General features: G+C 39.7%; 1 protein-coding gene across 1 annotated transcript in view; it reads right to left on the bottom strand.

Moving 5' to 3' along the window:
• Positions 1 to 9,026, bottom strand: part of ACSS3 (acyl-CoA synthetase short chain family member 3) — a 93,146-nt gene extending 84,120 nt beyond the window's left edge. The window contains exons 1-2 of the mRNA XM_086610363.1: positions 8,713 to 9,026; positions 2,032 to 2,176 (exon numbers count right to left, since the gene is read on the bottom strand). Of these exons, the coding sequence (XP_086466489.1) occupies positions 2,032 to 2,176; positions 8,713 to 9,026 (459 nt within the window). The remainder of the gene's footprint in view (positions 1 to 2,031; positions 2,177 to 8,712) is intronic.
• Positions 9,027 to 13,922: the final 4,896 nt, after the last annotated feature.

Raw genomic sequence — 13,922 nt, 5'->3', positions numbered from 1 at the left:
CTAGCTAAGAAGGAATTGGTCATTTTTCAAGGCAGAAGGCAAAGAAAGAAGATGGAGTAAAGCATGAAGAATGAGAAAGACTACTAGAAACAGAACAATCTGGGCGATTCCTCAGTCATATACAGGAGATATGCGCAGAGCAAGACAGATACACACATAAACCCAAAGTGACAGCAGCTAATACAGCTGTTTTGGAAGAAGATGCTTTTAGGGTGGGCTATTATGGAAAAAACTTTCCTACAGAAGAAATTGCATCCTAGCCCATTGTTGATAACCTGAAGCCCTTCTTTCTCATCCATATTTTTGTAATACTCAATGCTGTCAGAAGCTTGGGAGGTGGGTGTTGGTTTTACTAATCCCATAACACTACTGCACTCAGAAATTATTTATGACAGCACTGAATTCAACATGTTAACTGTGTGTTGTTATTGAAAAGAATCATAGAGAAAAATCATACCACTTTTGTGTATATGATCTGTCAAGTGTCAACAACTGAAAATAATATAACTCTCAAATTCTTGAGATTTCTTTTTAGCAAGTGAGGCATTCTAGAGAATACACCCGACGATGTAAACAGAAGGGTTTTTTCACCTACCTAACAACCTTTGCCTTAACTTGAAAATGGTAGTATTTTCCAGCACAATCAGAAAAATTGTTTTTAAATCAACAGAAGCCATTGCTCCTTATTTTTCCCAAGTATTTCCCTATTACTATGCAGATTCAGTAATATTTCTAACAGAATTTATGTCTCCTTTATCTTTTCCTGCCATCTCGCTACTGGAATTAGAGAATCTTCCAAGGCATACTCAGAACTTTCACCTACATGCCCATTTCACTGGCTTTAGCCAACATTGCAGTCCTCACTTAAAGGCCTATAATAGGCATCAGTAAATAAAAAAGTCCAATCAGTACATTCTGGAAGACTCTTATTTCTTAAATTTGCCAGATTCCTCCTCTCTGCATTTGGAAGATTTCATCTGTAACAACGTATAATTAACACACTTAAAATGCAACTGTATGCACTGCGTACAACTTCACTTTAACTAACTGTATTTCTCAAGACTTTCGAAGCGTGAACGCAGTATGGTTGTACAGAATATTAACACGAACCGATCTTTCTGTTATTTACATCAATAAAGAATTGCTGAAATTGTCCTTCAATCCTCCTATTCCAGTTCTGCCAAAAACCAGAAAAGTTTCCCACAGGTTGGGTGCTAAACATCTACAAACTTCCAATATTTCTCTCAATTATTTATAGTTTAGTGATGCTTAACTTTAAAATTGCAGCATTACTGTAGCTCTTAACTTTGAACAGCAGTGCAACAAGTGAAAAAGATAGGGATCAAAAAAGATAGAGATTGAAAACAACAGGCTTCCTGAGCACTTAGCCCATGGTTGGGCACGGAGTAAACCTGAGTGGGCTGATACAGAACTGGGTATTCACGACCCCAGCTGGGGGTAAGCTACCTCAGCCAGCGGGAAAGTTGAAATCCAGAGACTTTCCAGACAGAAAACTAATTGGAGGGCACCAGCACCCCCACTACAGCCCACAAAAGGGCAGGTGATGGAGCTCTTTTTAGAGCTCCTCCCTGTTAGATTTCATTTGGTTTTACACTCAATTATGTGCAGCAATAGCCAAGGCATGCATCTTCATTTCCACTAGAGCAGTATTTTTGTTCATCATAGCAACTGTCAAGTGACTTGACTAATATTTTGCTTTACCTTTTAAATATGAAATAAGAACTGTTAGGAGAAAATACGAAAAAAAAAAAAAGTCCCATAAAGAAAAGTTCAACATTTAACAAACCAAGTAAAAAAAAAATTATTAAATTGCAGAGGAAAAAGAACTAGTGGAAGATCAATACCTCTTAGATGCCGTATAATTTGGTACAGGTAGTGAAGCTTATAAATCAATACTGAACACAGTAAAAGCAATACACTGGCAAGGTAGACCATTTCTACCTCTCTAATATCTACCCACTGTACAATATTTATTGCCCATTTTCAGTAAAAGGTTATTCTCATACATACCTGTTCAAGAAGTTCCTTGTATGTTATCTTCTCTTTGGTATTTGTTACAGGACTGTCATAAATAATAGCAATTTGGTCTCCTCGTCCATTCTCAACATGACGATCTACAGCATTGTAACAGATATTCAGCTCTCCACCTACAAACCTGAAAAAGAAGTTGGAAGTACTTAACTGCCAGCCTTCCAAACAATTTTTTTTGCCTTTTTTTTTTTTTTTTTAAGGAATGAGGACATTCAATTAAAGTATAGCTCACAAAACATTATACTTAGTTCAGGAAGTAATTTTTTATTTTATAACCTCGCAATTTACTCAAAAAGCTAAATAAGCCTATTAGTGAAAACAGTGAAAGTACTGTACCTTAATTGACTTAACTAAGAATCTGCTAAACTTGGTCTTGATTTAACTTACTTTGCATCAGTAATTCTGATTTTTATAGCAAAGGTTTAACAGAAAAAGCATATATTCACATAAAATAACCTGATATTACAAAAATATGTCGTTATACTACTTTGTATTGGTATGCACACATATCTTTTTTTAAGAAAAACAGGTTCAGGACTCAAAATATTCTTGCTCACCTCTTGGCAATGACAGTTAAGCATACAAGCATCCATATCTAAATGAAACTGACCCCAACAGTTATTATAAATTTGTCTGACATTCATAATGCATTTGACATTACCACATTTTACATCAGTGACTCAAAATCCCCTGTAAAGTGATATGAGTCATAGTCTCTTCAACAGCCGGACATTTACAGAAAATTCCCATCTTCTAATTAAAGAAAAACACTTTAATTAGAAGAACACTTCACGAACTCAGGTTTCATTTTTCATTGAAAAAGAAAACTCATGGGCAGCAAAATCCTCAAGCAAGAAAATACAGAAGACATCAGATACAGAGATGACTCTACTAACTGAAAGATAACATAGAATCTAAAAATTAAAGTTCACTCTAAATAATGTTATTTGTGTTTGTTTTTCTATCTGCATGTACTTCTTTACAGCACAAAGAGGAGCAACACACAGAAAAAACAGTTGAGAGTTTCCAAAACACTACATGAGGACACTGAATGTGATATTGTTACAATGTAACTAGGAATAAAAACAGATAGCCCAAAGTAACGCACTACTAGTTAAAAGTATTTCCTTCCTCATCTTTCCTGTCTAGTAAAAGACTGCTCCAAATTAGGATATTTGGTATATTATTTATATATACATATGCACAGATGCCATAGGATAGTCTTTATTGTCAAAATGACAATTATTAAACCAAAAACCAGTTAGGAAGTTTAGGATGCAGCAATCTTTTATTGTGACTCCTTTACAACACCATTAATAAGAAGGTGGACGACCAGCAAAGTAACAAAAACATTCTGTACTGCAAACCCCTTCCCATAAAAGAATTGTATGAACAATAAAGGACTGGGAGTTGTTTCATGCAATACAGAGAAACTGCCAAATTACTGTCATAAAAGTAGTGTAGGATTCAGGTCATCCATTGATTTTTATATCAAATCACTGCAGGAAGATATGAGCAAGGAAAGAAGGGTGCACAGTACCTGGGCCACTATGTATAATCACTTAAGAAGGGTCAAAACATGAGCAAGTACCAGAGCTTAGATTCTTCTAAAGATACATGGCAACATCAATACTGCCATGTAAATTTTTAACCATCACTTGCAAACAAATATATGAAAAAGATGTGACTGCAGGTTGAAACAAAAACATAAAATAATAATATCTGGACAGTGCGATGCCCAGATGGTTCAGAAGGATGTGTGATGTCCTCTGTTCAGAAGGAGGGTGGCTCTTACAGGATCAGAGAAGCACAGATGCACCTACCATGACCACAACTGCAAGACCTTTGCTTCTCTACTGTCACCCAAGGGCATACTTAAATACCTCATTCCAGCTGACAAATAAAAACTGTCTGGCTTTGAAAAGCTGCCCTGTGCTGCTGCAAACTTCTGTTGATACAGTGATTCCCAAGGAGATGAATGCCTATGAAGAACTTTGATTTGCCTGAATAAGCTTTAGTTGGAAAGAAACAGCAGCATGAAACCAGGATCTAGTTTTGGATTAAGGACATAAATGAGATGCTCCTATTTAAAAAAGAAGTCCAGAATCAAAAACAAAATACTCCGATTGACTGCGGAAAGATCAGAGGTGGATCTGCAGGCTGTTTGCAAGAGCTGCCAGTAAATCTTGCCATAATAAGCAGGACTGTAAAATGCTAATCTGTTGCTAACGAGACAATTATCTCAATGTGGCTCACCAACTGAATCCAAGTCTGAAGAACCTTATTTTAGGCTGTGTTCCTAATGCTGAGAAATTAATAACATTCAACAAATGGAGCAGAGGAAGATTAAAACAAATAAAAAGAGCAAACAGTAACAACATAAAAGAAACTGCATTCAGCTCACTAGCAGTCTCTCTGAGGAGCTCATCTATGTTTTACTGGTGCTATGGAGCATTCCTCCTGTCAAAAATCACAGCAGAATTTAAAATTGCTTATAATATCAAAATAACTTGCTTCACAGCACATTTTAAACAAATATTCTCTTAGTATCTGCCTATCTTTTTGATAAGTCTTTTTTCCCCGTGCATTCATGAAAACAGCAGCCTTTAACAATCCACATCGTGCATAACTTAGATCTAACACGGCATCTTTTTAATAATCTGAGTGTGGTTACCCACATTAGGACCCCCTTGAGCCTCTTTAAAGCTGCCTACAGCAGTCACCTAGGAATTACTGCCTCTTCATACTGGCCCTGAGGTCTCGCAGAGTTCCTGTTGTTTCACAAAGAGGAATCTCAAGCACATGCACTTATCTCTTTAACCATACCCTAAAATAACTAATCTATTAACCTTTTAGGGGTAGGAGGAGAAGAGGGCACGAAAGCACTGATCTTCTGTTAACGTTCTACTCTTGGCAAATCAGTAAGTTAGGTTTTCCATGGCAGGACTCCTGTCACAGCTTAACATCTACCACACACAGCCTGGAAATTTTTTTTACTGCATTCGGTATTTTTTTTGGATGTGACAACAGCCTACTTGCTAGTAATGAAATAAGTACAGTAGCGAAGAAGGCAACACATAACTACGACGTAAGTTACTTCACTCAAATATTCAGAATTTATGCTTTAATTTCCAACACTATCGGTTATCTTAAGAATCAAAGCAGCTGTATTCAGAGACAATTTTTAGTCTTCATTCAGCAGCTCAGAAGCAAAGATAATCAAGGAAAACAAAGAAAAAAGGTAAAGTTTCTGAATAATGCTGGCAGATATGCAAAAGAAAAAATTATATTAAAATTATTTTGCACCATAACTGTAAAAAAAAGCCTATTGCTAAAATCCTTTTATGCCATGTAGGGTATATATACTTCTCCAAGCAGGATTCACAGGAATCAACTGGAATTTTTTTTTTTAATTTTTCTAGATGAAGTGAGAACAGAAACTGAATAAAGTGTTAGACAAAACCACAATAATATTAGACATTTTGAAATAATATTATGTTAATTGATCCAGGCACATTTTTAAACAGTGAAAGCAAATCTGAATAGCAATCTGTGCAATATTCCTAAAGTTTGAAAATGATTTTATATTGCACTTATGTCTTTGAATCACAGAAAAAACATAACTTGCAAAATTGCTCTCTGCCTGCATGCGTTAGGAAAAACTGTTTCTATCATTCCTAAAGAATACTTGCTTAACCTTTCTAACTAGGATTCCACAAGATCCCAAATTAATTTGTTCAAGTGTTCCACTGTCTTTAGCATTAAGAAGATTTTTCTTTCTAAAGTCCAAAATCTACATCTCTCTCATTGCAATTTTCGACTTCTAGTTTTGACTTCTTCAAAGACAACTCAGAGAACAGTTTTTCCTTCATCTTTGCTGGCCAAGATCTCTGTAGCCAAATTTTACATGTTTTAAAACTTGCATCTCTTTTTCGGCTTTTACACCAAACAATTCCAATTCCTTCATCCTTTTCTTGACCAATCATGCTTTTTTGCTTTTCTCGTCATTTTTGATGTGGGCAAAACCAGATGATGTTTCGCACCGCACCAGCCACTGAAGCGGGTTAGAACCACCAATGGTATCTGGGATTACTTCTTCAACAAAACAGCCAGGGGATGGTGACACTTATCACATACCTTTTGGAAATCATTTTCCAACCCACTGACATAATACCAGTATTTCCGATGGAAAAAAAACTAAAGAAAACGCACTAGGGCATGCTGCACGTCTTTCATGCTCTTATAGTGTTTAGAGAGGACGAACAGGCATTTGCCTTATAGCTACATTTTAAATAGGTTAACTGCCTCCTTCAGCTTCATCAACTGAAGTAAACGAGACCAGAAAATACATGAAATGTATCTGTTTCCATAAGTCTCATGCTTGGCAACCAAAACCAAAGATACTGGAAAATAAATGGATATTTATTAATTGATCCAATAATATGTTTCCAAAACAAGAGAAATTCTGACTTAAGAAGCACATACATGAACTTCTTAATACTATTTTTAAGGTCTCCATAAACTAGTTCCTAGGTAAAACTCCAAACCAGAACTACATCTTTACCCTGTTAGCTATGCTTTTCTTGGAAGCCTGGCCTCTTCCTCAGTTCTGTTCCATCCTTTGTTTTCTCTTCACTATGACCTCTGAAAGAGCCTCTTGTATCCTCTCATAGAGTCATCCTGTCGAGCACACTGAAAGCTGGAAACCACCTGAAACTTCAGAGTCATTAGAGTACTACACTAGTATCACATACAGCCTGTTATCACTTAAGGTGCATTTAAATAAAAAAAAAAAAGAAATAAAATTGCATGTTGCACATTAAGACATTAAAGAGGATTACACAAATTTGAATTGCTTTATGTTTTGTTATCCACAACAGAGCAACAGATATCTGATATCCAAACAATAATTACGGCCTGATGTTGAGTCTTCAGAAACTTGCACCTTTATATAATCCCACTGAATCACAGACTCGTTGAGGTTGGAAGGGATCTCTGGAGGGCCCCTGGTCCAACCTCCCTGCTCAAGCAGGTCCACCTGGACCAAGTAGACCAGGACTATGTCCAGATGGCTTTTGAATATTTCCAAGGATGGAGATGATTCAACCACCTCTGTGCCAGTGCGCAGTCACCTTCACATTAAAAAAGTGTTTCCTGATGTTCAGAGGGAGCCTCCCGTTTTTCAGCTTGCGTCCGTTGCCTCCGGTTCTGTTACTAGGCACCACAGAAAAGAGCCTGGCTCCATCTTCCGTACACCCTCCTTTCTGGTATTTGCCCACATTAACAAGATAATTTCAGTCTGTGGCAAACTGCATCCACAAAGGCAGAAAGATGCAAGTGAGAAGTGAGGCCAGAAAGGACTCTTGGAAGATAAGTCTGACTTCAGCCCATGAAGCTTTATACAGTTACCCTGCTGTAAGACCAAATAACTTCCTCCGCAAAGTCACAATGCTTTACAAAGACCTAACGATGTGACTCACCAAGCAAGCTTATCATGCTCAGCAAATCAAACCATGTTTGTTTGACAGAATCCGATAGCAAAACCATGCTCATTAGCACGTTATATTTTCATTCCTGTTATATATTCAATGTTATATATTCATTCATTCTTAAAAAGTAACCATTGTATTGACTTCTTCATTATTATGTTCAGGAATGCCAGAGTCAGTGAGCTTTAGTGGTCTTTAATTATTCAAGCAATCCTACTTGCCCTTTTTGAATAGTGCCATGACCTAGAAATGAAGGTCAGGAGACCACAGGTCTCCCTACCCATTCATTTTGAGAATGATTAGTATTTTTAAATTAAAATCAAACCAGAAAAATATAAAAATGGCAAAGAACATCAATGTACCAAAGATGAACCTCATCCTTTGTTGCCTTTTTTATCTTCTATCAGCTGCTCCTTGAGAAAAGATCAAAGAGTATGATGCAAACTTGTTGAAAAAGAGGTGATGGTGGTCGACACAAAATTTTAACAGGTAAATGGCCTTTGTCAAAATAATGAAAATCCTATCCTTTAATTTACAAGAAGGATATCACATTCTGTCTTAGGGCAGTTTGCTATTCATCACATGGAGATATATATAACAATGCCAATGTTTTTGCCAAACATTACCTTAACCATATCCTCTAAATTACGACCTACTTAGATAGTTTCTAAGATTCAACAACTCCGAAAGACGCCGCTTCTGTGTTTTCATACACATCCCTCCACTGGCACCTGATGCCTGGTTTCCCGTGCTCACAGCAGCCCGTTCCCAAGCCAGGGAACCTTCCAAAGAGGGGTCGGACGGGAGCATCAGGCGCACACACTCGCGTCACCCAGACACGCACTGACATCACACCCACACGTGTGTACGTCACACCTGCCACAGTGCCTTCTAACACCCCGCTCACCCCAACACGCTCACCCATGCTGCTTTTCCTCATTACACTTAACCAAGCGTAATCATTAAGCTCCTCCACGCTCTGCAGCCATCTCCTCCATCAGCGCTGCTGTGCTGACCGCCCCAAATACGTGCTGGGGTGGTTTTGTGTTACCCACACGACCCTCACACCCACCCCCGGCCCTCGCCTTACAGCTGATCTGAGCTGCGCCCTCCCGCGCCCCGCGCAGCCCCCCGGCCCCGGCCCCGCCGCCGCCGCCCCGGGCGGACTCACCAGGAGGCGCCTCCCGGGCGGCCCCTCTCCAGGGCCCGGGCCCAGGGCTTGTACCACTGGATCTGCTCGGCGGCTGCTCCCCAGACCTTCTCCGGCGCCGCCACGGAGGTCCTGAAAACTTCCTCGTACTCGCCCAGCGCCCGGGAAGAGGCGGCGCGGCCGGCGGCCGGCGGGCAGTGGGCAGCGGCGGCCCAGCCCCGGAGCGAGCTGCCCTCGTAGGGCCGCCCCGGCCGCCGCCAAGCACCGCCGCCGCCGCGGCCCGCCGCCGCCCCGACAAGTTTCGGTAGGGCGGCCAGCCTGCCCAGGGAACCCATTTCCCGCGGCCTTCAAGGGAGAGACGCCGCACGGTCTTCGTGAAGCCTCGAAAAAGCCCCGGGACGGCACAAGACGGAGCGGCGGCGGCTTCCCGGCACCAGCCGGCTGCCCCCACGGCGGGTCACGCCGCCCCCGCCCCACGCTCGGGCGCTGCCCCCGGAGGCCGGCGGTGCTGGCCAGCGGCCAGGGGGTCGGGGGCGCGCCGAGGGGGCGCGGAGCGACGCGGCGAGCGTCGCCTGAGCCGTGGCCGCAGCCGCGCCGAGCTGGGGCGGCCGACCGGTGGCCGCTGCTGCGGCCCGTGGAGCTGCGGGAGGGCCGGGCTTGGCCGCGACCGACGGCGGAGAGAGACCGGGAAAAGGGGAAACCCGGAGTCTGAGATTGGTTTTGACTTAATGATTTGCATGACACGTGGCCATAATGCTCCTCAAGTATTTATTTCGAAAGACATTGTTACTTCGAGAAAACTTTGCTATGGTAAAATGAGGCATACTGTTTGTGCCAGGAGAAAAGTTCTACCAGGAGGAAAATTCAATTTTCCACGGGACCTCCATAATCTGTAGTGGATCTTCCGTTTTGCACATCTTGTTGTATATTTAGAAACCCTTCCTGAGTTTCGGTGATAACGTTTCAGAGTATTATAATGCACAAGTCAGCTAAGACATACACCAGCTTCAAAGACCTTTTGACTTGCCTACTGCAAGGTAAAGGCTACAACATCCCAACAAGACAATAAAATAAAAAATACATTTATCGGGGAAAAAAAAAATCAAAACCATATTCTCAAACGTAATCATTTTACGATTCCATTTGAGAACATTGCTTTCTCACACACATTCACCACTGTGACAAGACAATTGCTGTCAATAGAGTCCATTAGCTAAAATTAAAAAAAAAAACAAAAAACAAAAAACAGAACAAAACAAAAAAAAAAAAAAAAAAAAAAAAAAAAACGAAAAAAAGAGAGAAGCCTGCAGAGACTGTAAATGCTGTGACACCATGACAGCCCAGAACTGAGATGCCATTGCTGGATAGTAGCATTGTCTGGTAGTATTGCATGCATTGTACAAATCTGCCTGAAGGACACAACTTCCTGGTCAGGTCGCACATAGTTGATCTTAGCATTTTAAAGTATTCCCAGAATTACATCTTTTATTTCCTATCTTTATGATGGCTAGGCTAATTTTGACTGAAATAACCATTCTGACTGAAAATTGTTACGGAAACATGGTTGATTTTTTTGATGCCTGCTCAGAAATCAGCACACACAACCTTAGACATGAGGTGTTCACAGATCTTTTTGATGCCTGCTCAGAAATCAGCACACACAGCCTTAGACATGAGGTGTTCACAGATCCACTATGTGGCTGGATCCAGTGCAATGACTGTCTGCCTGAGATGTGCAACTGGTGGACGTAGCGAGAGGTATCAATTAGCCCAATTTGTGAAGCCCACTTTCCCAAATGAAATTGTTAGAGGTACATTATGTTCACTCCGGAGGAGTTACCCTTCATATTAACTGTTTTACAAGCTACCTTCTTTGGATCATCAACTTTTTGATGCCCATCTAGTTAGGAAGGGACCTATAGCAATTGGATGCAGCCATCCTTTGGGTGGTGGTAGCATTCTGTTTCTGAGATGGAACATCTCCCTTTTCTCTACTGGGGAGAAAACTGTCCAGGCTAGGCTAGCTAAAATATTTAAGTATGTGTATTCTGTACCATGTTAGTTGTATGCACTAACACTTAAAGAAGTATCCTGAGATTTAAACACCTAATGAGTTGTGTCTGACGACGCCTAATATTTCTTGTGGCGTTGAAGAGCAATGCCAATCATTTTTACACTCTATCCATAGTGTGTGTTTAATGTGAAGGTATAAGCATTTGGCAAATGAGTCAGCATTGCAACAGTAAATGCTCTGGTATTCGTTTTGAATGTATGTCCTACTAGAAATGATACACCAGGGGTGTAGAGGATACAAATGAACTTAATCGGAACATGAAGTGCATTAAATTCCCATTTTACCTAACATCCTAACATCTATTTCCTGAAGGAATGTTTCTAATGAGTATCTGTGAAACATACTTCGTTAATTAAACTTATCACAGCCCATACTGATAGCTAAAAAGGTAAAGAAGGGATTGCTAGTTCTCCCAATTGCATGCTAGTAATTTAAGGTTCACTTACAAATGCCATTATAGCAGATTTCTGAACTGATGAATTTTCCCTCTAAGGATTTTTTTCCTTTTTGCAAAACTTGATGCTCCTGAAACTCACACTCAACAAAGAATTTTGAAGTAATGTCAAGCGATGAGTTTAGCAATTACCCTTGTATCTATAGACTTCATTGAAAAACAAATGTATGTTTCTAGGCATAGATCTAGCAAAGAACAAACTGTGAAACATGGCCTGCATACATCTACAGTTGCAAAATAATTTATCTGAAGCCTTTCTTTCATTTAAAAAGACATTTTTTCTGCAACTGTATCTTTTAGTATAAGGCATGCATGTTTAAAGATATATATATTGAAAAAAAAGATTAGCAGAAAGGTATTCTAAATATCATCTCCTGTACATTAAATGCTCTGACTGTCCTAATGAACAAGACTTCCAAACTTTGGTAATTCAAATTTCAGTCAGAGTCCTTTTGTAAGCACAAGGTAAAACTGTAGCTAAAGAATCAGTACACGTTAAATCACTTTGCTATGGTTCTATACCATCTCTTGACCAACTCTTAGACTGTAGCTATCCCGAAGAACTTCCAGTCTTGTGTGAAGACTGTTTCACAGTCCTGTATATCGTAGGTGTCTAAAAAATATACGCAGTCACTGTTTTCTACAATATGCAGCAGTGTGCAAAGTTAGGTTCAAGTCAAAATAAAGTTTTCCATTTTCCTGAAAGGTGATGGAAGTAGTTGTGGTGACTGGCACCTTCTAATGTTCATAAGTAGATATAATTATATTTCTAGTTTAACATCCGGTCTTAGAATATTAAACATACCACAGCTTTACTTGAAATCCACTAAGAATCTTGTACAGAATTCAAAATAATTAAATTATTACTTGAAAAAAAACTTATTTGGATGGAACCTTTCAAGTAGATATTTTGACTATTTTTAGTGAATGTAAAAGATGGCATGATTTGTTCTGCAATAGTAAGATCTGATCATAGTGAAAACCAAAACGAACCAAAAGAAGCAAACCAAAAGAAGTAAATCAAACAAAACAAACAAAAACCCCACAGAAATACCTGCACTCACCACTCTTCTGTTTGCTGCCTTCCAGCCCAAAGATGCCGTTATATCAGAGGTCTTAAGTATACTTCGTTTTCGCAGCATTCAGAATAGTGATGCAGTGCTGAAATCGATGTGTCCATGGTGGATCACCCGTCTGCCCGCTGAACTGCTGGGAATTCATGACCTTCTGTTTATTTCTGTCTTCTGGAAATGAGTGTGTAGTGTGCTGGGAGACAAACGGTGAGAACTTATATAAATGCTAAAATATCTGTCTCTGCAGGCAGAAGCCACTTTTTACAGACTTCTGGAAAGTGCTGAAATGAAAGTCTGACTCAATGCAGGTGAGAATGAGTTAGAGATCCTCTGGGATGAAAATGTGATTTTAGTATCAATTATTACTGACATTATAATTTGATTTGTCCCCAAGGAAGTCTTACAGTTCAGGACAACCTGTATTTCATCCATATTTTTCCGGATTTAAGTTCTATTTCAGAAAGCTTCTCAGGCATATGCTTGACTTTATTGATGTAAGTAGTCTTACTCACATGAGACCCTGCTAAATCTGAGTCAAATGTTCAGACAGCTTTGATAAAACTCTGCTGGGCAATGAACTTTTATACTTCTAAGTTCTAAGAAGACTTTGAAAATGTGAGAAACAAAACCAGATAGATAATGGGGATTTATGAATTTTTAAAAAAACACTAAAAAAAACCCAACATGAAAGTAAAATAGTTTCATGCAAAAGCAAAATTTATGATATATTCTTCAGTATTTAGGAAGAGGAAAAGAGTCCATGGTAAGATCCTTGGAGGACAAGTAGAATTTCAGCTTCTGCTTTGCGTTTCTGCTGTTGTGGATTTAACTTACAAACTTGATGTCATAGACTGTCATTAAACTTTGATTTTTAGGTAATCCATGCCACTGAGCTGCCCAGCTTCCTGAAATTGCGTATAATCGACTATTTGTCTCTACAAGAGTAAAATCTGCTGTTTTATCCAAAGCTATTCCTGCTTCTTTAATATGCCTCTACCACTATTTTCCATGTCACTGCATCAGAACCATCACAGGCACAAGCACTGTTATTACAAAGTGCTCAATATTCAATATATATTCTTTGAAGGGGACAAAAGGACTTCAGGCACTGGCATTCCTATTGATGTTCCTCTTGAACTTGATAACAAAAATATTCATGGATTTTGTAACTATTAAGGTTGTCTTTTTCACAGAACTACGGAAGAGTTCATTAGCCCTCAATCTAAGTGTTATTGTCACTATTGGCATAAAAACACAGTAATTTTTAAATCACCTGTTATATCAGTATTTCTTATCAGCAACAATTTTCCAAATCGAGAATATAGGCCAAAAAGTATGAAGAAGTTAGCCACTACTGGGGAAAATCTATACTTAAAAATTGCAGTGACTCTAAATCCTATTTTCTCAGCCCAGAAAGCCAACCATATCCTGGGCTGTATCAAAAGGACCGTGGCCAGCAGGTCGAGGGAAGTGATTCTGCCCCTCTACTCTGCTCTCCTGAGACCCCACCTGGAATACTGTGTTCAGCTCTGGAGTTCCCAACAGAAGAAGGACATGGAGCTGCTGGAACGAGTCCAGATCCAAGGGCTGGAGCACCTCTCCTATGAAGACAGGCTGAGAGAGTTGGGGC

This window comes from Tauraco erythrolophus, chromosome 4 (assembly GCF_009769465.1).
Source record: "Tauraco erythrolophus isolate bTauEry1 chromosome 4, bTauEry1.pri, whole genome shotgun sequence".
Lineage (NCBI taxonomy): Eukaryota > Metazoa > Chordata > Aves > Musophagiformes > Musophagidae > Tauraco > Tauraco erythrolophus.
This window is presented reverse-complemented; position numbering and strand designations above follow the sequence as displayed.